This window comes from Bidens hawaiensis, unplaced genomic scaffold, assembly GCF_021521415.1.
Source record: "Bidens hawaiensis isolate Kalapana, Puna unplaced genomic scaffold, B.hawaiensis_p1.1 tig00002572_1, whole genome shotgun sequence".
Classification (NCBI taxonomy): Eukaryota; Viridiplantae; Streptophyta; class Magnoliopsida; order Asterales; family Asteraceae; genus Bidens; species Bidens hawaiensis.
In genome coordinates, this window is record NW_027491140.1 from 1,283,157 (window position 1) to 1,307,854 (window position 24,698).

At 33.3% G+C, this 24,698-nt stretch overlaps 1 protein-coding gene across 2 annotated transcripts; it reads left to right on the top strand.

The window, feature by feature from the left end:
• Positions 1-22,808: 22,808 nt before the first annotated feature.
• On the top strand, positions 22,809-24,698 carry LOC143620419 (protein MHF1 homolog). 2 transcript variants are annotated; one of them, XM_077092124.1, is made up of 4 exons: positions 22,809-22,990; positions 23,084-23,155; positions 24,278-24,358; positions 24,440-24,698. In XM_077092124.1, the coding sequence occupies exons 1-4, from the start codon at positions 22,858-22,860 to the stop codon at positions 24,583-24,585; spliced, it is 432 nt and encodes a 143-aa protein (XP_076948239.1). In that variant the 5' UTR covers positions 22,809-22,857; the 3' UTR covers positions 24,586-24,698. The 2 variants fall into 2 exon arrangements, with proteins under 2 accessions (XP_076948239.1, XP_076948240.1); XM_077092125.1 differs by having other exon boundaries at positions 24,283-24,358.

The window sequence follows — 24,698 nt, forward strand, 5'->3', positions numbered from 1 at the left end:
AGCTATGACTTTTGTTTAGGAATATTATATTTCTTAATCATAAAGAAATATTATTTTAACTATAACCTTTACTTTATGCTATGCTTTATCTGAAATCAAAGTTCGGGCTATACCCCTGACTTATGGTCTAAGCCATTATAATAATAAAGTAATAACTTAATCAGAACCCCTACCTCACACAGGTATTCGGAGTTAAATGCTTAAGATTGGTCGAACAAAACTTCTACTCCTTATCGCGTTCTAAGGCTTAAACCGTAAGAGCTTCGAGCTTGACACGTTCCACGAGACTGGCACACAAACCGAGGCTAACTATGTGTGAAAGTGTGATTTGTGTGTGAGATGGGAATGCCGTGAACCTCTCCCTTTTATAGCCGAAATTGGGTACCATCGCGTAGTGAGATGGTCCCTTTTCTTAGTGCATCGCGTAGCGCGATGTCCGGTGAATGACGCGTTTATGCTGACTCAGCCCTAGCGTCTACCACGTGTCTACCCATCGCGACACGTGTTTGATGAGTCGTACTACTCCATCGCGTAGCGCGATGGTTTTATCCTGGGTTCATCGCTTAGCGCGAAGGGTTCCTAGAATCAGATTTTCACTTTTAGTCCATTGTCTTTGATAACTTGTCACTTTTTGGCCATACTTCCATTTTCTAAAAATACTAAAGCGGCCCTTATGCAGCTCGCGGCGATGCGAGCGTCGCGCGATGTCAGGGGAATGACGCGTGTATGCTGACTCAGCCCACGCGTTTACCACGCGTCTCCCCGTCGCGACACGTGTTTGATGAGTCATACTATTCCATCGCGTAGCGCAATGGTTTTGTCCTGGGTTCATCGCGTAGCGTGATGGGTTACTGGGAATCAGATTTTTACCTTTAGCCCCTTGTCTTTGATAACTTGTCACTTCTTGGCCATAATTCCATTTTCCAAGTATACTATAGTGGCCCATATGCAGCGATGCGAGCATGCGAAGCGCAAAGTGCGACATCAAAACGCCACATTACACCCATCACCTGAGTCTGTGTCTATGTCCGTGCGCCGGGTGCTTTGCACCCTCCGCTAGGACTATGGAGAGTGATTAGCCACATTAAAACATTACTATGGAAACTTGCTTCCTTATAAAGAGCTTCCTATTCTTTTATTGTTTCCATTTGGGATGAAAGTTCCCTTCCTTATTTATACCCATGTGGAATGCTTCCATTTTTTTCTATCTTTCCATGTGGGATGAAATTTTCTTGCTTCCTTAATATAAAATGCTTTTTTTTCTTATCTCATTTTTCTCATTACTTGTCTTTGATATTATTTTTAAATCCCTCATCTTTCAAAGTTGACATATTTAGTCCAAACTAAATATGGGTTTTTCCAATATGTTACAGTTCTCGAATTCTTTCCTAGCTATTATTTTTCTTTGTACCAAGCCCTAGTTAAAATTTTAAAGATCCTAGAGGCTATATGAAGGAGATTTTTTTGTGGAAAAACTGAGGACAAGGTGAAAACTTGTTGGGTTGCGTGGAATAGAGTAACTTTGACTAAAGAAGATGGGGGGAGGGGTGGGTTTGTGTCCAGTGTATAATAATTTATATATGTTTTCGACACTAAAATATCTCCAAATAAGCGTAATATCGACAATTATATTATAATACATAACCAATAATGTTCATAATTTCTATCTATAGGTAAATATAGCCTTAGAGAATAAAACGAGCTGATATACAAAGAAAAACGAAGAAAAATGGTGAAAACAAACTCAACACACCACATGGTGAATTAAGGCATGATCATGCCTAGAATATACGAAGAAAAGACAAAAATTCAGGAAGTCATAACATGACCATGTTAACAAAAATACACCTCATGTTGAAAGTACTAGAGGAAAAGACAAAATAGAAGCTGAAGCTAAACATGGCCATATTTTACCAAAACACATCCCATGTTGAAAGTTGATGTAACCCAAAGTGTACATCTTATTGCATTGAATTATCCTCATATTTGTGTTAAACTCCATGCAAATTCATTGGTTTTGGTACTTATTAGAGTTATTTGTGAAATTGCAGGTCCGGGTGCCGGCCCGACAAAGAAAACATGAAAAGAGGGCGTTTCGGGGACAAAACAAGCATTCTGCCAGACCTGCATGACCATGCTTGCCAGTGCCAGACCTGCACGACCATGCTTGCCAGTGCCGACCTGCACAACCATGCTTGCCAGTGCCGAGCCGCACAACCGTGCCACTTTTTGGCATGACCGTGCCAAATCAGAGAAAACTGCAAATTTGGTCGGGAGAAAGCAAAACATTGACTTACTATATATGGGCAGGACCGTGCCCTTTTTGGCACGACCGTGCCAAGTGACCAGACAGCTTATAAGCCTTCAATTCACTTCATTTATAGTGTAGAGTCTTGGGGATTTTCTCTCAATGAAGTGCAGCAATTTTAGGGGATTCTTGGAGGCTTCCACCAACATAAGATTCATCATTCCATCCTTCAATCCTTGCTTGATTTTGGTTTGCATTTCTATGTTTAATAGCATGTTTTATAAGCTTATTTCTAGATTGATTGTAGTTGTATTAAGCCTTATGGGCTAAAAACATTTACTATCTAGACATTGTTGAAGCTTTTACTATTGTGATTTTTATCTATGTATGGTTATGGTAATTGGGTTTTCTTTCAACGAAATTTTGAAGTTATGAGTTGATATTGATGGTGTTCATGCTTGTTAGAATTGCATACCTTGTTAGTCTTACAAATGTTTAGGCATTCATGTTGGAAAACTATGTTCTAGATGTTTGTTTGTAAACTTTGAATGTTCATGTTTCTTTGTTTACATTGCTAAGTTAGGAATGACTAGTAAAGATTAGTTTGGTTATAATATTATTGATGAGCATGAAACCCTACACTTGATATTGGAAAATTGATGAGTGTTGTTATGATTCTTGACTTGGTGATGACATGCTAGTTAAAGTTTCATAAGTTGATGTTTAATTCATGAGTTTAGCTAATTTAGTGTAATTTTAGGTGGTTAGAATGTTGTTCATGCTAGCTTTCCGTTGATTATGAGACTTTGTTGTTTTGACAAACAAGTTAGTCTATGTTTAATTCTTAATTGAAAACCCATCATGATGATTAATTGTTAGTATTAGGTTGCTTGATTGTAATCTAGTATTTATGTTTAGATTCATGATGTTTACCATATCATTACTATTTTATCACATTGGTAGAGTGGATGCATGTCTAGGTAGTTTTGTTGGATTGATTGTTTCTTGTATTTTTACTTGCTTTGTTGTATGCTAGTTTAGTTAGTTAAAAACTCAAATTAAGATTTCTTTGTTTGGTTAGTCATTTACAAAGATTTAGTACTAGAAAATTACCGTATCCATGGACTGACACTCGGTTCTTGCCGACACTTTATTACAAACGATAGGTACACTTGCCTTTCGTGTGTGGTTTAGTTGTAGGTGAAAACTGATTTTTAAAACCCAATTTGTGTGGAACTTTTATCCAAATTTATATATATTCACACACGTCGAAAGTACAAGAGAAAAAGACAAATTTAGACTCTTCTGGAAGTCACAACGGCTGTACCCAACTCACCACGGCCGTGCTCACCTTTGTTGTACGATCTACAATGAGCATTTATTATAACATGACAAAAAGGCCACCATGGCCGTGTTTTGCTAAAAACAGCCGTGTTTTGATGACCTGATCAGCCTATAAATTAAATGTTCATATTCCACATTCAATACACCTTACAACACCATTAAATTCACTTCACCTACCTCCTTTCACCATCACTGATAAAGGCATTATCCCATCCATCCAACCCTTGAAGAATAAGGAGATTGCATCTTGGAAGAAATTATTAGCATCAAAGATTAGTCATCCAAATTGGTTACATTGTTTTAATTTGATCATGTTTGTATCTATTACCTTGATGGATAATATTATGTTTATTATTGGCTAAACTTTCATAGTATCATTTTGGTTTATAATGATTCTTAATTGAGGTTTAATAATATTGGCTGAACAAGTGACCAGTTTTTAATAAGTAAAGGTTATGTTGCAATTATAACTTGATGAGGAATGTTAAAATACTCTTAAAAGATACCCAAATGCCAAGCTTTATGATAAGCCAAGAAATTGCTAGTCTTGTAAGGCCTTGGTTATGAACTTTAAAAGAGATACCAAGCACCGAGCTTGATGATAAACCGGGGAGCTGCCATTCTTGTAAAGGTTTGGTTGAGAAAAAAACATAAATCCTAATATTGACATGGATCAAGTGAAATATTAGTGATAATTGATCATTTTAAAATGGAAATGATAGACAATGTTGTGAAAACAGATTATTGACATTCATTCACTAAAATCGGTTAATTACTTGTCAAGTGAGTGAGCAACATAACCTATTTTAAACAACTCTTGGGTGGTTATTACATGAGTTCTATAATTGTTCGAGAGTTATGTGGGGTAATATTTGGTAATTCAAGGTTAATCCTTTACAACTTAACTAATATCAATTGGTATTTAGGTATAATACAAAGGTTATTTTTACTAAAATATTAAGTACAATTCACTTAGTAATTTAAGGGATTGTCTCATCTTCAAAGTAAGTTATCTTGTAGATACTTATTATAAATCACTTACATAAAATGACATTTTAGTGGAGGTCATGAACTTATGCATATCTCTTTATTTAATTATCATAGAATAACATGACTTAGAAGAAGGTGTTATTCTCACATTTAATCACCATAACAATCTTATATCACATGTTTACCTAATAATTGTTAAAACCAAGTTAAGAGGAGTTTAAACCAAGATGAGACACGTTTATCCTTGATCATATCTTTAAAAGCATAAAAACCCAAAAATATTGTCTTTAATTTATGTCTTTAAATTTCTTTTAAAACTTACTTGTCAAACAAAAACCACTAATGTTCACTTCCGGTTAGAATAAATACAACGATTTAGTAGCAAAATTCAAACAAGTGTGTCCGTGGATCGATACTTGGTTCTTACCTACACTATTTACATAAACGATAGGTACACTTGCCTATTTGTGTGTGATTTAGTTAAGATAATAATCATTTTTATAAATTTAAAACTCGACATTGTATGAACAAACTTTTGAAAAACGTAACACTCTTTTATACTACATCCACATTACATCGGTGTCCACTCAAGGAGTCAAATATAGCCCTCTTGTCAAAATGGTGGCGGCGCTTTAAAGCGGAAAAGTATAGTCTTTGGAAAAAAGGTTATAATGGCTATTCATCACACACCTAGATCTTGGCCGTCTATTCCCCACAATAAACGACTAAATGGCACTTGGGATAGAATTGTCAAGATTGAAAAATCATTGGCAATCACTTAGGCTTCGTTATCTGGAACTTTCAAAGGGCAGGTGGGTAATGGGTTTAATATCCGGTTTTGGTTGGATGTTTGGTTAACTGATGATACTTTGAAAAACTGGTTCCTTACTTTGTTCTCGTTAGAAGGGGTGAAGTCATGTGTGGTGGCCGATCGTGTTAAAGTTATTGATGGGAATTATTCGATAAAGTAGAATTGGAAAACTCAGCCCCTGTTTGGGGAAAGGGTAATCAAACTAATGGCATTGCTATATTTGCTTTATTTTTTCAGTTTTAAGGGTGGGGAAGACAACTAGGTGTGGGGTGGTGATGTTTTAGGGTCTTTCTCAGTTGCTTCGATGAAGAAGTTACTTCACACAGTTGATCCTTCTTGCCTGAAGAGTATCTAAAATGGAATAATTGGGTTCCGATGAAGGTGAACACGATTTTTTGGCAGGCCCTTCGGAACCGCCTCCCAACAAGAGATAATTCGATAAAAAGAAAATTCTCTTTTGGTCATGATATATGTAGTAATTGTTTTGCGGTAGAGGATTCGGTGGACCATATTTTTACATCTTGCTATGCCGCGACTGTGGTGTGGCAAAGAATTGAAAAATGGTGCAGTATTCAACATTTTCAGGTTAAAGGAGTCGAAGCCTTTATCGAGGTTGTAAAACTGATTCCGGACGTGAGGCATAAAATTAAAATGGTTTATTCATTTGTTATGGTGGCCATTTGGTGCTTATAGAAGGTTAGAAGCGAGCACATTTTTGAAAACAAGCCGGTGAAGATTGTTAGAGTGCTAGACATAAAGGTTTTGAGTTTCTTACGGATTAAAAATAAAGCGAGATGTATTAATCTAAATTGGGATAGGTGGAAATATTTGGTTATGTAATTCGTTTCCTGTTCTGTTCTTGGTGCCGGCCTTTGCTACCGTCTTGGTAGTAATGGTTTTGGCCTTGTTTTAATGAAAGTTGTTGTTCAGAAAAAAAAAAGAAAGAAAGAAACGAAAATATTGGACACGGATAATGTAAAACAATCTGTATACGACGGATAAAAACTAATGTATGTATAAAAGTGAACTGAATTTGAACATGACAAGGCTTAAATTGTTATGAAATTTTTATTTAAGTCGACTTTATTATCATTTTTTTCCTATTTTGTTTTGTATCAAGAAGCATGCAGGACAAATAACTTGTTGCATATAGGGCTAGAGATGTAAGAGCATTCTCATCCAACCCCTTATATTATGTGAGGGGTGTTTTTATAATTTAGAGAGTGATTCAGGATGTTGTGAGTGAAGAGTTTTTATATTTTAGAAAAAGTAGTGATTTTTCTGTATATTTGAAAAGTTACTGTTCATCCCTTATAATTTTTTGATATATTTTGAAAGTGGTTGTGAGTGAAGGAAAGAAAAAATGTAATGATAAAAGGTATAAAAATATTATTATTTAATTGAAATTGAGAGAGAAAATAAAATGAGTTTTTTTTTATATATTTTGAAAGTGGTTGTGAGTGAAAGAAAGAGAAAAAATAATAATAGAGAGAGAAAATAAAGTGAGTTATAAAAAATATTATTATTTAATTGAAATTGAGAGAGAAAATAAAGTGAGGACTCCTCACTTTATTTTCTCTCTCAATTTTAATTAAATAATAATAATTTTTATACCTTTTATCATTACTTTTTCTCTTTCCTTCATTCACAACCACTTTCAAAATATATCAAAAAATTATAGGGGATGAACAATAGCTTTTCAAATATACTGAAAAATCACTATTTTTTCTAAAATATAAAAACTCTTCACTCACAATACCCTAAATCACTCTCTAAATTATAAAAACACCCCTCACATAAAATAAGGGGTTGGATGAGAATGCTCTAAATCTTCATATCTAAAACATGATAGATTAAATAACATCCAGATCACTTAAATCTTAAATACGTATAAATAAAACCTTTAAAGGTTGTTTGGTTGCTCCTTAAATTCTCTCAAGTTACTAGATTGATTTATTTGTAAATGAAGGCTTCTCATGCATTTTATACGAGTTCACGGGTATGGGTCTCACCAAACCCAGATAGCCCTTAAACGGGTTATAACATCTCATTAAATTAAAAAATAATTTCACAAACATTTGATATGAAAATCTTACAAATATGGATATACTAAAAATTAATTTCCGATTTTTTAAAAGATATTATTTATAATTAAGAACAATTTTATAGTAACAAAACGCGGGTCATGGGTCTCACCAAACCCAGATAGCTTTTAAACCTGGTTATAACAACTCATTTATTAATGAATCTATTTCATCATCAAATTCTAAGTATATTATTAAATTTCTTACAATAAATAAAATTAAAATCCAAAAAAATATATAAATATTAGAAACGAATAGTGTAAAACAACCCTATAATAGAGGGGGATAAAAGCTAGTAACCTATAACTCATACACAACCTATTTAACTTATATATTTAAATTTTAAACGTGTCAAAATTTGATAGATAAAAATCAAAGTGTAAATGTGTTAACCTGGTCATAAACGGGTTAACCAGTCATCGTGTTTAATTAAACATGTTGATAGGTTGATCTATTTATTAAATGCATTAAAGAGTTTAAGGGGAAATGACTTGAGACTTCGAACTCGAGTCAAATGTGCGCCTCAGATAAAGCTTGTTTAATCATCGAGCCTGAGTTTGAGCATCGTGTGTTCTTTACATCTTTTGGACTTGGACTTCTATAGATTAATTTCACATTGCATAGTAGAGCTGGAGCCGAGCTTTGGCTCGTTTAAGATACTACACTAACTCGAGCCGAGCTTAAGCTCATTAAAAGTTTTCCTAAAATGCTATAAAAATAAGGCAAATTGGAAATAAATAATCCACCTTCTGTGTATTGGTCGATAACAATCCTACATTTAAAAATAACTACCATCCTTTCAACTATTTTTGTCTCAATGGACCTTCGTTAAAATACATTTAACATCGTTAAGTTTTTTTTTCGAGTTTCAAACCGATGTTTTAGGGCTTTTGATCAGAAGAAGGATACGAGTCAACTAATGTAATATCTCGAAACGATGATCCAAACGACGAAACAGGGTTTCAATTCGGATGTTAGAATTTCCAATTTACAAAAATAAAGTCATTTGAATCGCCGTTTTGAGATAAGTTTTACATCAGTCGACTCGTATCCTTCTTCCGATTAAAAGCCCTAAAACATTGGTTTGAAACTCGAAAAAAAACTTAAACAAAAATAGTTAAGTGAAACAAAAATAGTTGAAACCCGAACAAAAACAAAAATTGTTGAAACAAAAATAGTTAAACATCGGTTTTACGTAAAGTGTTTTTAAACGGAGGCACGCTGAAACAAAAATAGTTGAAAGGTTGGATTATTGGTAGTGATTTTTTAAGGTATGATTATTATTGGCTAATACATAAATGTGGGATCATTTATTTCCAATTTGCCTAAAATTAGTTAAGAATGCATATAAATTAATTAATAGATTATAAACGAGCCGAGTCCGAACTTAAAAAAACAATTAAACCCGAACTTAAAAACAACTCATAAGGCGAACTCAAGCTCTAGTAAGTCAAAATGAGGCAAACTCAGACTCAGCTTAACCTGTTTCACCTCTAGTTAGGTATTTAATCAAACGAGTTAGTAGGTGGTCATGAAATTAAATATTGTTGCCGGTTTGCCACCTCTACTAATATTCTCTCTCTATTATTATATATATTAAAAAGAAGATTTTCTTATCCTTACCATATTACTATTCAATTTATTATTTAATTCGCTATTATTTTATTGTTAAGGCCACAAGTACTATGATACAAATAAAAGATTCACATTAACTCTCTTTTTACATTATCATATGGTTATAATTCCCTTTATTTTACTTAATGTTTTAAATAATTATAATATTTAACAAACTATATCAATTGTCGACTTTACATGTATTATTTGTTGGTTACACGATTTTCTTAGACTTTGCTTTAGTATTTGTTATAGTTGATCTTTACAATGATCGAAACTTTTTCATTTTCAAAACTATCCCATCGTCACATGTTATATCCATGTATCGACGTTTGATACCGTGCCTTTAAAATATGCTTTTTTGGCTTACTAATTAATGTTTACAAATCTGTGCTGATACCGTCAATACCAAATTTGCATCGATTTGCAGCTATAACGTGCCGCCTTTTTTTTTTGGGTTCTACATGTGATAATTTTTTGTATTTTGGCATTGACAGGTTTATTTATTTTGTTTACTTCCGATGTCGTAACCCGATATAGGTTGATTTCGCTTCGACTCACAACACACTCGTGGTTCAACGCTTTTATAAATGTTTTTTCGTTTGGTTTAATGGTCCCGTTGCGAAGCGTAGGTTTCAAATCCTAGTTATTACTATATATCGTAAATGAGAAGTTTGGTGCCACTAAGCCCTTATTGGGCCAAGTGGCGGCACCAAACTTGTCCACACCGTTTTGATTTTCTTTTTTAGTGTTGGTAGCATAATGAACGCAATGAAAGCCGATCGAACGTCGATTTTTTTTACGTGATGGAAACTGATTGAGTTCGCTTAAACTCATCGCATCAACTTTCGGGACTGACAAGGCTCGGGTTTTGACGCCATTTTTTTTTATTTTAGTTCCAGTACCATAACAAATGTGACGAAAACCGCCCAAGATGCCGATTTTGTTTTAGTTCTCGTACCGTAACGAATGTGAAGGAAGCCGACCAAATTCGCATAGTGTCACTGCCTTTTGTTTTTTGTTTCCGGTACCATAACAAAACCGACCGAATTCGCATCCGCTAACAGTTTCAACATCCGAAACTGACACTGCTTGGATTTTACCACAATCCGAATTTTACCGACCTACCCCGGCGCGTTACGCCGGGTAAGATCCTAGTTATTTATAAATTATAAGTAGGAAGTAGTTAACCAACAAAGTTAAAAAAATATATGTCTGAAGCATGCGAATCGAAGAGAAAAACCACGCAAGGAGATTATGGTAAATAAGTGAATATTAAATGTATAATTAATTAACTAGGCAAATTGAATTTTGATAATCACAACTAAATATTGTTGGTCGATAATCATCCCAACTTAGATTATTCTCACTGGTGGTCTCAAATTTAAAAAAAATTGGCTCTCAATGGTCCCCGATTTAAAAAAACATAACGCCGTTAAGTCTTTTCCGAATTTCAAACTGATTTTTTAGGGATTTTGATCGGAATGAAGATACGAGTCTCTTCATGTAAAACTTAACTCGAAACGATGTTTCAAACAACTTAATTTTTTGTTAATTTGTAGGTCAAACACCTGATTTGAAGCACTAATCAAGTCGTTTGGAGCATCGTTTCGAGATAAAGTTTACATCAATCGACTCGTATTCTCCTTCCGATCAAAAGCCCTAAAATTTAGTTTGAAATTCGAAAAAAACTTAATGCCGTTAAGTTTTTTTTTTTTTGAGGGACCATTGAGAGCCAATTGTTTTAAATTTGGGACCAATGATGAAAATAAACTAAATTAAGATTATTATCGGCCAATAACACTCACTTGGAATTATTAAAATCCATGTTGCCATTAAACTATATCACAAAAATCAAGAAAGATTTACTCTATACAATATTAAAATAGAGTAGTAAAATGACTTGGTGTTTATGATGTAGTGTAATTTTGCTATACAATAATTTCCACTTCTTTACCTTTTTGTCGCCGCATCCATTTTCTTTTAGTTTGTATTCTTCGCACGAAAGTGTTAATTTGTATGCGATCTATTCACATCATAAGTTATATATTGGTTTTAATTTAACGTATTTCATTGACGTAACATTAGTCTAATATAATTACATAAGGGTTTTGCTAAATGTATCATCTTTCAACTATTTTTACTGATTGCACTCTCACTTTTAATTTTTCATTTAAAGTACTATTTTCTTTAATAATTATTACTTATATATTAGTTCTCCAAATTATTTATTCCACTTAAATGGTCTTTTTTTATATATTAAATAAAAACTATTAAGTTTCTAAACTTTACTTTTTTATCTTTTATTATTACTATTACTATTATTATTCCTATGTTATGCCAATAATAATAATAATAATAATAATAATAATGAAACAATATAACTTAAATACTTAAAATTTTATTTGAGAACTTTAAAGACCGTAAAATGAAACAATATTTTAAATGATTAATTTGTCAATTAAAAATTTCAAAAGAAATATAAGTTTAAGAGGGGCACGTTCAGCAAAAGAGGAGGTATGTTCTATTATGAAAATTTATAGCGTTCACAATAAGGCATTTTTAGGTGCATGTTTTTGGGAGTTTTTTCACCTCATCCGTTCTTGTCTGTTGAGGGTGCCATTTTTAACATTCATTTTTCTATTGAGTTCATGCACAAGAACACAGAACAACTTTGCTTTTCGTAGCTGGTGGAGCTAGGTGGGGAGGGCTGGGTGTTAAAAAGAAAATATAATGATTCTTTTTGGGTGATGATGTGGCAGCTTTTTTTGGTGTTTTTAGATTTTTTTATCGGGTAAATTTTGAGTGTTTTTAAATAATTATGATTTTATGGTATGACAGCTGACTTTCAGGCGAAGTGCCGTGCAATTTTTTTCTCCATTTTATATGTTCGGATACCCCTAATTAGATATTAGGATATCCATGAGTCTTTTTTTTCTTTTTTTTTTAGAAACCTTAGAATTTATCTTCAAAGTCAGCCACTGTTTATGGACGTGTAAAATCAGTTAGGAGTTGAAGAAACAAAAAACAATTATTTGAAGATAATTGAAAAGGTGATGATGGGGGTTTGTGTAGGGAGAAATATAAATTGGGTCAAATGAAAGGAAAAAAAGGAAGGAAAAGTATGTTTGGCTTCATGTCTTTGATACTTTAAAACTGAATTCAAAACCCATAAGACTTTTTTTTTCTTTATTTTTTTAATGGTAAAGTCATTTATGTCTGCTACGAGACTTAAAAAAAACCCTACCTTAACAAACACATTAATATCATTGGATTATAAACCATTTAGTTAAAAAAAACTCATAGACTTAACTATAGTATTGTTGTTAAATCATGTTAGAATTAATGATAGTGGTTTCTTCTTGACCACCAAGGAGTTTTAATTAAGAGTGACCTTGTTGATATTCAAAAACTAGATTTTTTTTTTTTAATTTATAATAGTTATTTAGATTTCCAAATGAATTAATTTTTACTAGTAGATATTACGGCCCGCTGCGCCGAGATTGAGACACGTAGCACAAAGGTAGTCTAATGTATGTATATAGTCATCTTGTTATAGAGCTTTTTTTGAGCCAGCATTATGAATAACTCCTCCATTACACAAAATCGGTAGGCACCAATTGTTCCTGTAAACCCCTACAATACAATAGAATGAAGTTCATATGGTGATGACCAAAAATTGATTCGAAATCCATAATCACTAATAAGCTCGTGTATGACGTATTCATAGGATTCATATCGAGTAGAACTTGAGCTCCAAAACATTGTAAGGATATTACGTACGATAAACAAATTGAAAAACCCTAATAACGAAAGTAATTAAGTGTATGAAACTCCTGCATGTGTAAAGTGAAACACGATTCAAAATGTTATGGTTATAATATGGCAATTCAATTCTTTGATGTAAACTTGATTTGGAGTTGCGGGTACGAAACTCCTATGTGTCCCAAGGAAATTCTTTTACCTAGACGAAGGGAACCTCTCATGGACATGGGCGGATTTAGTTGGTAATTAGGGGGTTCACGGGAACCCCCGAGTTCCGAAATAATAGTGTAATATAGAAAAACTGGAACGAACCCCGTTATAAAACGGCACCCTTACAAGACTAAGCAAGTGGTCTAGCAGATACGACGTGGCTTTAATAAGTGAGAGGTTCAGGGTTTGATTCCCTTGTTTCACCATTTTTTTTTGAAAATTTTTAACATGTTTGGGGTTTTATAAAACTTTTCAAATCTCACGATACACACAACCCCCGATTTAAGTTTTTAATTTGACTCCAATTTGGTTTTGGTAGTTTCATATTAAAGCTAACTACTGTAAATGCTCATAGGTTTTTAATACATAATATTATAATAAGCTCTTTTAAGGTCGTTAGAATTGCCTGTCACTTTAGTTCACTTACTAAGCAAGTAAATTCTTTAGAATTATCTGAAATGTGTTTGAATGGAAATCTTATCTTCCATGAAACATTCAAGTCTATTTGATAGCAATATCACCGGTGACGGATATGAAATTTGAATCGAATATAAAACGGATAGATCAACGGCTCGTTTTCGGATACATATACACCACCGAAATAAACCGTTGGGCTGCGATAACCAACCAGAGATACAGATACACCACTCCGGATAAGAAATCGTGTCTAAGAACACCACTCGAAATGCCAAAATCGAGCTAGCATAGACTAATCAACCTAACTCTCACACATAAGAGATAAATTAATCAAACTCATTTTTTTAAACATAAAACTCCTCCCTTAATGTTTCATATGGATACATATATAAAAGAAAAGGCAAACAAACTAACCCACTAAGCACTATCTATCCCATGATCTCCACTATCTAATTTCTAGAAAATAAATACTTGCATGAAAAACACAAACAAAGATAATAAAATAAATAATGTAAACATGAAAAAAAAATGCCAATAAAATGTGGTTCCATTTGTTGTGGATGGTTAGATGGGTCGGATCATGGCGGATCTTTAGGTTCGGGTACAGTTAAGTATGTGACACTTGATGAACCGTACCTGATGTGTAACACTATTGATATTCTACAACCATGTATTTGATTTTAAAATTGGTTAACTTAACTGTTTGAGGGGAGCTCGGTTGTTTGAGTGGAGTTCTAATTTCTCTTCGCGACTTTAGCGTTAGACCATGAAAACAACCATTTTTTCGTTTTATTTTATTGAATTCTCATGTTTTGATTATACTTTTTCATCCTACAATGTTCTTTAAATCTTTTGATATGCTATATGTTACCATTCATGGTTGTAAATTGTAATGACGATGTCTTTTTTATTTTTGTATTGTATTTTTATTATGTGATGAACCTTACCGGACTCAAATTGTCGAATCGACCTGAAATTTTTTATATCCAACTCTATGGAATTGAAGCATCTAAAAACATTGAACCCCCTGAAAAAATTCATGGAGCCGCCTCATGGATTTGGACTTGCGATGATGGGCTTATCTATGGTGGTGTGAAACAGATTGTTCGGTAAATGAACCGAATTCGATTGTAAACTGAAAATTCCTCTTCGCTGCCATTTGATGTATCACCAAGTTTTCCTTTCATACTTTTCATATTTTTGCTTCAGGCTCAAAAGCAGGGAACGTGAGCTGTGGAAACATAAGTGGCAAACAAAATGAAAAACACATTAGGGGGTCTTAAGGTTTGACTACTACAAAATAAGGGACTAAAACTGATTTAACGGCTCTATTCTTCCAATGGGGAGAGGAATCTATAATTAGCCTTTTGAGACTATAAATAGATCATTTTTTTTTATTTTGAAAAACCTGTTATAATAGGAAAGTCTTGTATCTTGAAATTAATTCATCAACTTGGGTGAGATATCAAATCGTTCGAGGAACCGTAGATGCTGTCAAAGTAAATTATCGTCAACAAAGGCGCTCTAGTGCGTTGTAGATTCTTATCCAAGACTTGTATTATTTAATGATGCCATGTGAATTGCTAGAAACATGTGAAGTGTATGGCTAACCTAATAATGAAGGTTTCGTTAGGGGACTAGAGCAGGCTACTATAAGACAAAAGATCTTCTTTCTAAAGAGATTCGATTCAGAACTATTATATGTCTAAGGTTCAATATTGAAAAAATTTACTAAAACACACATGTTAATTCAGATTATAAAAAAAAAACCCTAATTTCATTTATTTAAGTTCAAACCGGAGCAACTAATAATCAATTTCAGTTTCAAATCGTGAACTGGATGTTTAAGATGCAGAGTGAATTAGTGTAAGAAAATTGAATTACCACTGCCGAATATAGCTTTGTGGACCTGTGGTTGTTCACAAGAGAAGACAAACCGGAATCGAAGACATGATTGAGAATGACTTCGAAATTGTTTCAAAAATCTGCTGGTTGAGACATGTCAGGAACGTGATGGAGAGACGACGTGGTAAAGCCCAAAAGAGGTGCAATAGTGGCATACCTAGTTCCAACAGGTAAATGCTCGTTACTTTGCGGCAACACATGAGCTGTCTATACACATCGTAAAAGATCCGTAAAAAGGTGACTTGTGAATGATGAGCATTACAATTCTTATGAAAATGTAAACAATTAAATAGATGTGAACCCGTTCCCATTGATACAAAATCAATGTACTTGGGTAAATGTATGATCATACTATATGAGAATAGATGAGGATGAGATAACAAACCACCAAACATAAAATAAACATTTAAGCGCGTAGAGCTAGTCATAGATCATGTAATCATCACACATAGACATAATTTGAATTGTGTTTTGAATATATGTGGTAATAAAAACTTGAGTAGATGTGAATAAGGTATACATGTCACCCCTAAAATATAAAAGATAGAAAAAAGGGTATGTAAACTCACTTGTTAAGTAAGTGAGTCGAGAGAGAAAAATTCCTTTAAGTGAGTAAACCGATAAAGTTCGGTTCAACGAACGACCCTAGATAAATAAATAGATAGGCTTAAAAATAAGTTGCGTAAAGAAAATAATTTGGCGAGGACACTCGATTTATGACAAAACAATTTATAAAGAAAAAGTATTTTGGGTTTATTAAAAGGGTTTTTGGTTATTTGATTTGTTAAGTTAATTATTTTAGTCTTAGAAAAATAAATGGGTTATAATAATTATTAGTTAACTTAGGTGAGTCCGGTTTGTTCCAACCGAACAATTAATTAAGAAAACTAGTTTAATGAGTGATTCATTTTTTGGTCGGACACGAACCAGGTTTTTGAGTCGGTTTTGTGCCTAATATTATTTGAAAAAGATGAAGTAGTATGATAAAAAATGTTTGTTCTTGATTATTACTTTGTAAAAATAAAAATTGACTTTTAATCATAAAATTCATAAACCGAGCATAAGCAAGCCGATTACGAAGAATGATACGTCACCATGAATGTCGTTTGTGATGTCATCATTGAAACAATCATTACGCGTAACGGCAATAAATAAACATTATCCGGGGATTGAATCACAAAAGAAAAAGAAAATAATAATTTTTGAGCAGTTGACTTTTGAAAGTAAACTTGAGACTTAAGAGAAATTGACAAGCTTGGATGATTTTGAGTGCAAATTGGTTGTGCAAAGAAATTGTAGAGAAAGAATGAGCTTTATATAGACTCAAAATCATTACTAACAAGGTTAAAGTGAGTTAATTTGATGGCTAGTCAAGAGGCTATTCATAAGGCTTGAAATCACGGATTTTGATTAACTAATCAATTATTATAACCAAATAATGTCTTTGATTCAATTAATCAAAGAAAGATGATATAATACTTAGGATTAAATTTGCAACATTATAAATAATAAAGGAACATTAGAAGCATAAAAATATCATGAACATAAATACAAAAACAATTCACCATTTTATTAATAAATGTAGATCCGCAAGGTGTCGAAAATTTTAAAATGAGTCTGGTTTTTGGGTTTTAAAATTAACGAATGTTACAATATTCACAACTCTTTGGAAATTTTGGTTCCGAAATTAAAGAAAAACCATAACATAAAGAAAGAAAATATGTGCCAAGAGAAAACCTTTTTTTTTAAATAAAGAATAACGCAGACTATCGAGTGACCTGAATAACACTACAAATGGAAAATATGATAAGGACAATTATATATAGGATATACTAGCGGCGTATCCACCATGCCCTTATCAAATCGGTATTTCTATCGCTATCCACATCACCTGTAACACACCTGCTTAAGCGAAAACGCTTGAGTGTGACGTACAGATTGCTCAAAATACACGTGACACTATTAAGTGATAATACTATCATTAATTAATTTCAACGTCATGTACACAAGTTGTAACAAGAAATACAAGGAAATTATATGAACAATTAAACAACTTGTCTATTTATTATTATAACCTCAGTTCTGGTGTCTTTTCCATATCGCATTCTCTAATGACTGCACCTGTAGCATATATATAAAATAAAGGTCAACTAAACAAATAGTTGGTGAGTTCACACAAGTTTTGATACATATAGAATATAAAAATCACAAAATTCCATGAGACATGTGTACATTGTGTAAATAAGGTCCTTTCCAGTCGGTAACAACCAACGTACTCGAGTAATCGAGCGAGTCAGGTCATTTCCAGTTGGTAGCAACCAACGTACTCAGATAATCGCGCAAGTAAAGTCCTTTCTAGTTGGTAACAACCAACGTACTCGGATAATGAGGCCATTTTCCACTCATAACAAAATGGTGCTGAGTGCAAAGGGGGCGTATGATTATACTTATTGAGGATATCACGTGCAAGTAAGTTTTGAGTAAGTAATCAAGTAAACACACAAGTCCATGATATGGATTGTAGTTTTATAAATGAACAAGTAAACAATTAGCTCGATAGGATATATATACTATCCCCCAAAATATTTAAAAGAGTAAAAAGGGGTGTGAGAAACTCACCTTGAAATTGAGGATAAACTTGAAATGCAAATGAAAGCGCGCTAAAGAAATTGAAGCGATCGAAACTCACAAACTTTAATTAAAATACAAAATCAAAAGCTAACTAACAGGATTATAAAAGCTAAATAATTTAGTTTTTGGAATTATGCACTATTTTAATATTTATTTTCTTATTCTATGGCGTTTTATATTATAATATTATTTTAAGCTTTAACGAAATTTTAAAGATTTTATATAATTTTAATATTATTTAATTAAGAGTTTATTAGAATGAGAATTATATTATTTACCGGAACATTGATTTTAACGGTATAATTTCTATCTAGTTTACAATTGTTTTAGCATTTGATAAAGATTAACGAAATGGAAATTAATCTAATATTAACGGGTTTTCACGAAACTTAACGAATATAAAAAGTTGGTTTTTGGATGAAAAATGATAAACTTTAATTTATATTTAATTTTTATTTAACTTAAAATAATTTTATTTGATTTATAATACTTTATAATAATTTAATTTGATTATTATAGTATAAGAAAATGATTTTAAAAAAAAATAAAGTATTCAAAACAGACCTTATACCCTAGGAGGGGAGCCGTGAACATCTAGTGGTGGTATCGGTGCTTATTAAAATTATTATGCAGTGGAATATTTCATCAGGATCATAGTTAGGAAAAATTATCGAAGTTATAAAATACCATGATTCTTATTTCATAAACTGGGAATAAAACCCATTTTTACACAAACATAAGTTTTATAGGTTTAAACTCTAATTTACAAAACACATTTATTTATTTTGGTGACAAACCACTTATTTAAGCTAGAATCCCGCATGCATCATTCCTGTGTCTCTAACAAGTCACCTGAAACATTTTTAAAAATATTTGATCAACAAGAAATACTGGTGAGTACATTCATTTATAAACAAGACATTTTACAGTTACAACATTAAGATCTTTTCACACCTGCCTTCTTACAAAATATAGAAAGGTACTTGTCACTCGACCGTATATGTGACTATGGTCATATTATTTATTGGCTAAAACTTGTCCAATAAGTAACGTATAATAGCACATTAGGCAAGCCTTGTATACAAAACCCCACAATACCAGTAGTAACTGTAACATTTCGGATCTGTTGTATTCGTTCGTATTTGTTTTATCGGTTTGCGAACGTCATTCGAATCTTTATCATTAATAATATCATGCAATTATAAGTATTCAAGAGTGTACTTTCATTTTGCATCCTTTATGTTAATCAAGTTGGTCATTTCTTGCTTAGACTCTTAAATAATCAAATATTAACGTTTTAAACAAGTTCAAGGACCAAAGTTGTCAAACCACACAACTCCCCCCCTCCACTAGGCACGCCGCGCTGCGCGGCCAAGGGAGGAGAGTTTGTCGCGTGGCACGGCCAGTGGTCTGTGCAAATTCTCTTGATTATTTTGTTTTCTAGATCGTTTTTGGTGCTAAATTGACTATTTTTGGACCGAATCACTTGATTTTAAGCCCCAATAAAACTGATCTAGACTAAGTACTTGTCCACATACATTATCCCTTCCTCAAGAACGAAATTTGGGTGATTATATAGTTGATTTGATCATTAAAACATTATTCGATTTCTTAAACGAATAAATTAACTAAAAGTGGCTCATACTTGCATATATTATATAAACAAAGTTTAATTCACCTACCACAATCTTCTCTAAACCCTAATTATATTATCCTAGCCGTCACTTGCCTCTATCCCTCATGTTCTTCTTCGTTTTTGCCATATTACTCAATGAAACAAGCTTTAGTGTTTGACTTTGTGGTGATATCAACCTTTGACTTCATCTTTCGATCGATTCATACACATTCCGGTAGATTGTTTGCTGTAAATCATTCATTAATATTTCTTAGTCAATAACCCTCAATCAATTTCTGATATTGAGGGGTATTGACGGGTCAATTTGACTAAAAACCTGTTCAAGGGCACATTGGTCAACAAGTTTGACTAATCAATTTCTCATGTTCTGGTTGGAACCGACTTTTGGTCCAGAAAACTTTTATTTTTGTTTCGAGATTTTAAGGCTAATGACCAAAACTCGACTTCCGACTCACGGTTCGGATTCTGGTCAGTACCAGCTCGCTTAAACGTTTAATTTTTTCATAACCGGAGTTCTAGACATCTGTTTGGAATGATTCTAGCGGCAATTTATTTGGTTTTACTCATATTTATTTATCACAAATTTTCATGTTTATTTGACTCACTTCGTTCGATGCGTTAGAGGACGATTCGTTATTTATTTATCGTTTATTCTTATTTTTATTTGCTCACCTACGAAATAAGGTGAGTTTATCATTCCCCTTTATTTTACTGATTTTCATAAGTTTTGGGGACATATGCATACTAATCATTATTTTGTATTACATATGTACCCTAAACTAGCAAACGTGTAATTGTGTGTAATCGATCAAATGTACTTGTTATATGCTTATGTGATTACTTTATCGAATTCGGAGAGGTCCATCATATTCTCATTTATAGTATGATCATACGACTGTCTTATAAGTCATAACCCATGCTCGTGAGGTATGGTCAACCGACACATTAATTGCTTAAGATTTGATTGTTTAATTACCGCTTTTATTTTGTTTTGCTTATATATATATATATATATTAATTATATCATGAAAAACTGGTGATAATCTCACTCAACCTAGTGTTGACAAATTCTATTCTATTTTCTACGCATATGCAGGTTTTCAGTTGACTTGAAGTTTGACGTGAAGGACATCTAGAAAGACCTTAGGGAACTTAATGAAGACTATTTCTATTTTAATTTTGTTTGAGGTTATTTTTATTTGTTTGGATTATGATGCTATGTTTGGATAAGTTTGTGCACTTTAATTTGAATAATTAATTTAATAGATATTGTCATATTTTATTTTACGATGTTTGACCCGTCAGGTGTTGGTGCTTTACCACTTATGTCCACCGAAGGTTTGAAAATTTTTGAAAAAAGCTAGTTCTAGCAAAATGCACGGATGGCGCCAATGAAGAAACACTAAATTAATCCTCGGTCTAATTACTTTAGTCCATAGGTTAAGTTTAATCTTTCCTACGAGGGTTAAAGTATAATCCGGCTGATCAGAGTGATCGCACCTGCAAAACAGAACACCATGAGCTCGTTACAAGAAGGAGATGAGGGGTCTTCTCGTAACCACCATCTGGCAAGAGAATCAGTACAGGAGATTGAATATAAGTATAAGCACAAGGTATTGCGGAACACTAGTGAGTATTATTCATGGAGAAGTTATGATCCTTTTACCTTTGAAAGTAAAGTGGTATTTACCGGATTGGAGGAGAGGAGTGAGTCATTGCCATGTCAGGAAACCCACCAATCAAAGAGCTTGCATGTGCCAAGGAGAGTTGGTGAATAAAGTATCTAACTGATGATGACCTTTGTACTATGTAGTACTATTAACGATGCGTTGTCAGTATTTTGTTGACTGGAAGTCCCTTTGCCGAGATACTTCCCTTTTGCATCATACCTTGGAAGATCCTTGGGGTCAACACTTTCTGGAATGTTCGAGGGAATGTCTAACGTGAGATAGGACTTTCTCCGGCGTAATGTACAAAGTACTTGAGGCGTATCAGTGTTTCGCGAAGGTTGTGGGTCCGCCGGCGGAAGCTTTTATTGTCTTTAGGTGGGTGTGGGATCCTACTTTTTCAGATATTTTATCTATAAATATTAAATAGCTTAAAAACTAATAGGTGCTAATGCTATACAACTTCTATTTATAGCCCCCTATTTTATAAGCTCAGACTTCAGGGCCCATATTTAGCCCACAAATGACTTTAATGGTAATTAACTCTCTCTTTTATGTTGGTATATATTTGCCACGTGTGATAACCCAACCGGATACGAGGGTGACAGGATGGTATCTGAGTTACGTTTATGGAATAAAACTACGAAATATAACATCGTAAAAGTATATTAGATTATTAGACTTACTTGACTTTTGTCACTTTTATCTATCAAAACGTTAGCCTTTAGTGTAATTTCGAATGACCATTTATCTTCCAAGTGATGTCATATGACGGTGCTCAACCCTCTAATTAGGCCCAACATGCCCTAACGTGAGACCGAAACTGAGAAACAACTTGACTTAAATCTTTTTAAGGAATCTTGTTGGTTTAAAATGATCATTACGCTCTTAAAAGCAGGGATGAGCAAACAGGTACGAATATCGACTTTTTGATGTTTCGGGATCGGTACGTTATTATTTCCTAAATTTATGCCTTCGGTACCAGTACCAAACCAAGATTTTCGGTACAGGTATCGGTTTGTAACCAAGCACATCTCTTCTTGTGATAATTTAATATTAATATATTTTGATGTCAACATTAATTTCCTGTGTTTCTTCTTCTTAAGAAAACTTGTGTTGGGACGATTGCATTGGAGTTTCCGTCTCTAAATTTAAAAAAAGTTTTTATTTTTTTTACATCTAAGTGCCCATCTCTAAAAGACTAAAACATAAAAGTATCGCTAATCATCACGACTTCAAAATATGAAGATTGTTATTTCGGGTTTTACTTCAAACACGAAAGCAAAATATTAATGATAAAGAATATGAAGACAAAGTATTACGACATAAGATGAAAATTCATGGCCGGCATATGGATTTTTTATTTTTGACTAATTTAAGGTTTTTTTAGTTCCGATATCGACACGAATGTAACCGGACTCAAAACCAGCGGAATTCGACAAACCCTATAAATACAATCTAGTCATCATTTTTGGCGCGAAAATAAGCATTCAATCGCCTTGAAAACCCTAGAAACATCACAAAGCTGAAGTTGTATGGATCCCGTACCGATGGAAGAGTGTTTCTACGGAAGCGATGTGGAGAAAGAAGACGACGACGAAGAAGAAGCCACTACTCATCTCAGAGACCGGTTTCGTCTTTCCACCATCTCTATCGCTGAATCCGAAGGTATCTATCTATCTATCTGTATAACACTATTATATTAATAATAATTTTCGATTCCGTTATCCTTCAATTCAACTCATGTTATGTTCCGTACAGCTAAACGAAACAACATGGAGATTTCTCAATCTGTTGTTGTTTGCATCTCCGATTTGGCCTTTAAGTATGCCGGTACTGCTTCCTATCTCTTCATTTAATTCGTCTAATTAAGCACTATTGGTTGAATTAAGCTAATTGTAGCTGTAGGATAGTTGAGATTGAAGTTAGGGTTTTGTTGTGGTGGTGCATTTTAATGTTGTTAATCTGTGAATTGAACTCCAAAATTGAATGAATTCTATGATTTCTTTTGAGAAACAACTTTAAACTTTATAATATGGAATTCAATTTGAAAGTATGAGCACAGAACAATTAATTGAATTCTATTGAGTTTTTAGTTTCGTTAGGGCTTCACATAAGCGTAATTTCTTCCAATATGGTTGTAATGTTCTATATCCCAATCAATAGGGGTGTAAACGAGCTGAGCCCCGCGCGAGCTTTTTAACGCTCGAGCTTGAGCTTGTTTATTAACTGAGACATGATAAAAGCTCGAGCTCATTTAAGCTTGGGTTGATTCGAGCTGAGGGCGAGCTCATTAGGCTCGAGCTCGATATTTGAAGCCCAGGCTCGATTTTGTTTATTAAATGAGCCACAATAAAGCTTGAACTTGTTTAAGTTTGGCTCGATTCGAGTTTTTAACCGATCCGATCTTGAGTAGCTCACGAGCGGATCGGCTTGTTTACACCCTATCGATGAATTACATTATGAGCTTAACTTGAAAAGTATGAACACAGAACAATTAATTTTGTAAAAATCATCATAAGCATTCTGATTGTCAGTTCATGACCATAATCTGCTATAAAATGCAGGTATCCTGTTACATATTTACATGGCTACACAACTAAATTAAACTTGATTTATTCTTTTATTGTGTGAATTGATGCCTGTTTGTAAACATGTTGGATTATTGACTGTGGGTGCTTTTATATCTTTATTATTGGGCACCTTCCTTATATTGAAGCATTGGTTTGCAATAATCTGTTTTACATATCAACCTTTTTATCAAGCAAAGTTTTCATGATTTCTTCTTACATCTACTAGCTGTGTCTGATATTGTGTATAATTTATGATGGTTAAACATGCAAATCTGCAAGAAACGTTTCTAAAATATCAATAAAATATGTTGTTCTTGCTACTGTTGTAATATTAGAAACCAATGTTGGACCTTTTACAACAAGTGTTTTTCTGTAACTGCAGAGCAGTTGGCAGATGATCTAGAACTGTTTGCACATCATGCTAATCGAAAGATTGTGAATATGAATGATGTCATTCTATCCGGTATGCCTATTAAATGCCTTCCATAAATTATATGACTTTGCATTTGGAGTTAGATAACTGAATTGCGTGATTTGGTTTTAGCACATAGGAACAAACATTTGGCGGAGACATTGAGGTCGTTTTCACATGACCTAAAAGCAAAAGAACCACAGTCTGAGAAAAAGAGGAAGAAAAGTTCAAACAAGGAAGATAAAGCTTTCAATTCAGTACTTCACATTGATCCCTGATTAACATAAAATACAGGTTCTTGAATTTTTGTTTGTTTACATGAAATGCACATCTTGTGCTTAAATCTTATTATCTTCTTGTTTCTGTGTTAATGTGGATTTCTCTCTAGTCA

Coding starts and splice junctions, on each gene's coding strand:
- LOC143620419 (XM_077092124.1), top strand. CDS start 22,858: ATGGATCCCGTACCGATGGAAGAGTGTTTCTACGGAAGCGATGTGGAG. Junction 22,991..23,083: donor CTCTATCGCTGAATCCGAAG/GTATCTATCTAT, acceptor TGTTCCGTACAG/CTAAACGAAACAACATGGAG. Junction 23,156..24,277: donor TTTGGCCTTTAAGTATGCCG/GTACTGCTTCCT, acceptor CTGTAACTGCAG/AGCAGTTGGCAGATGATCTA.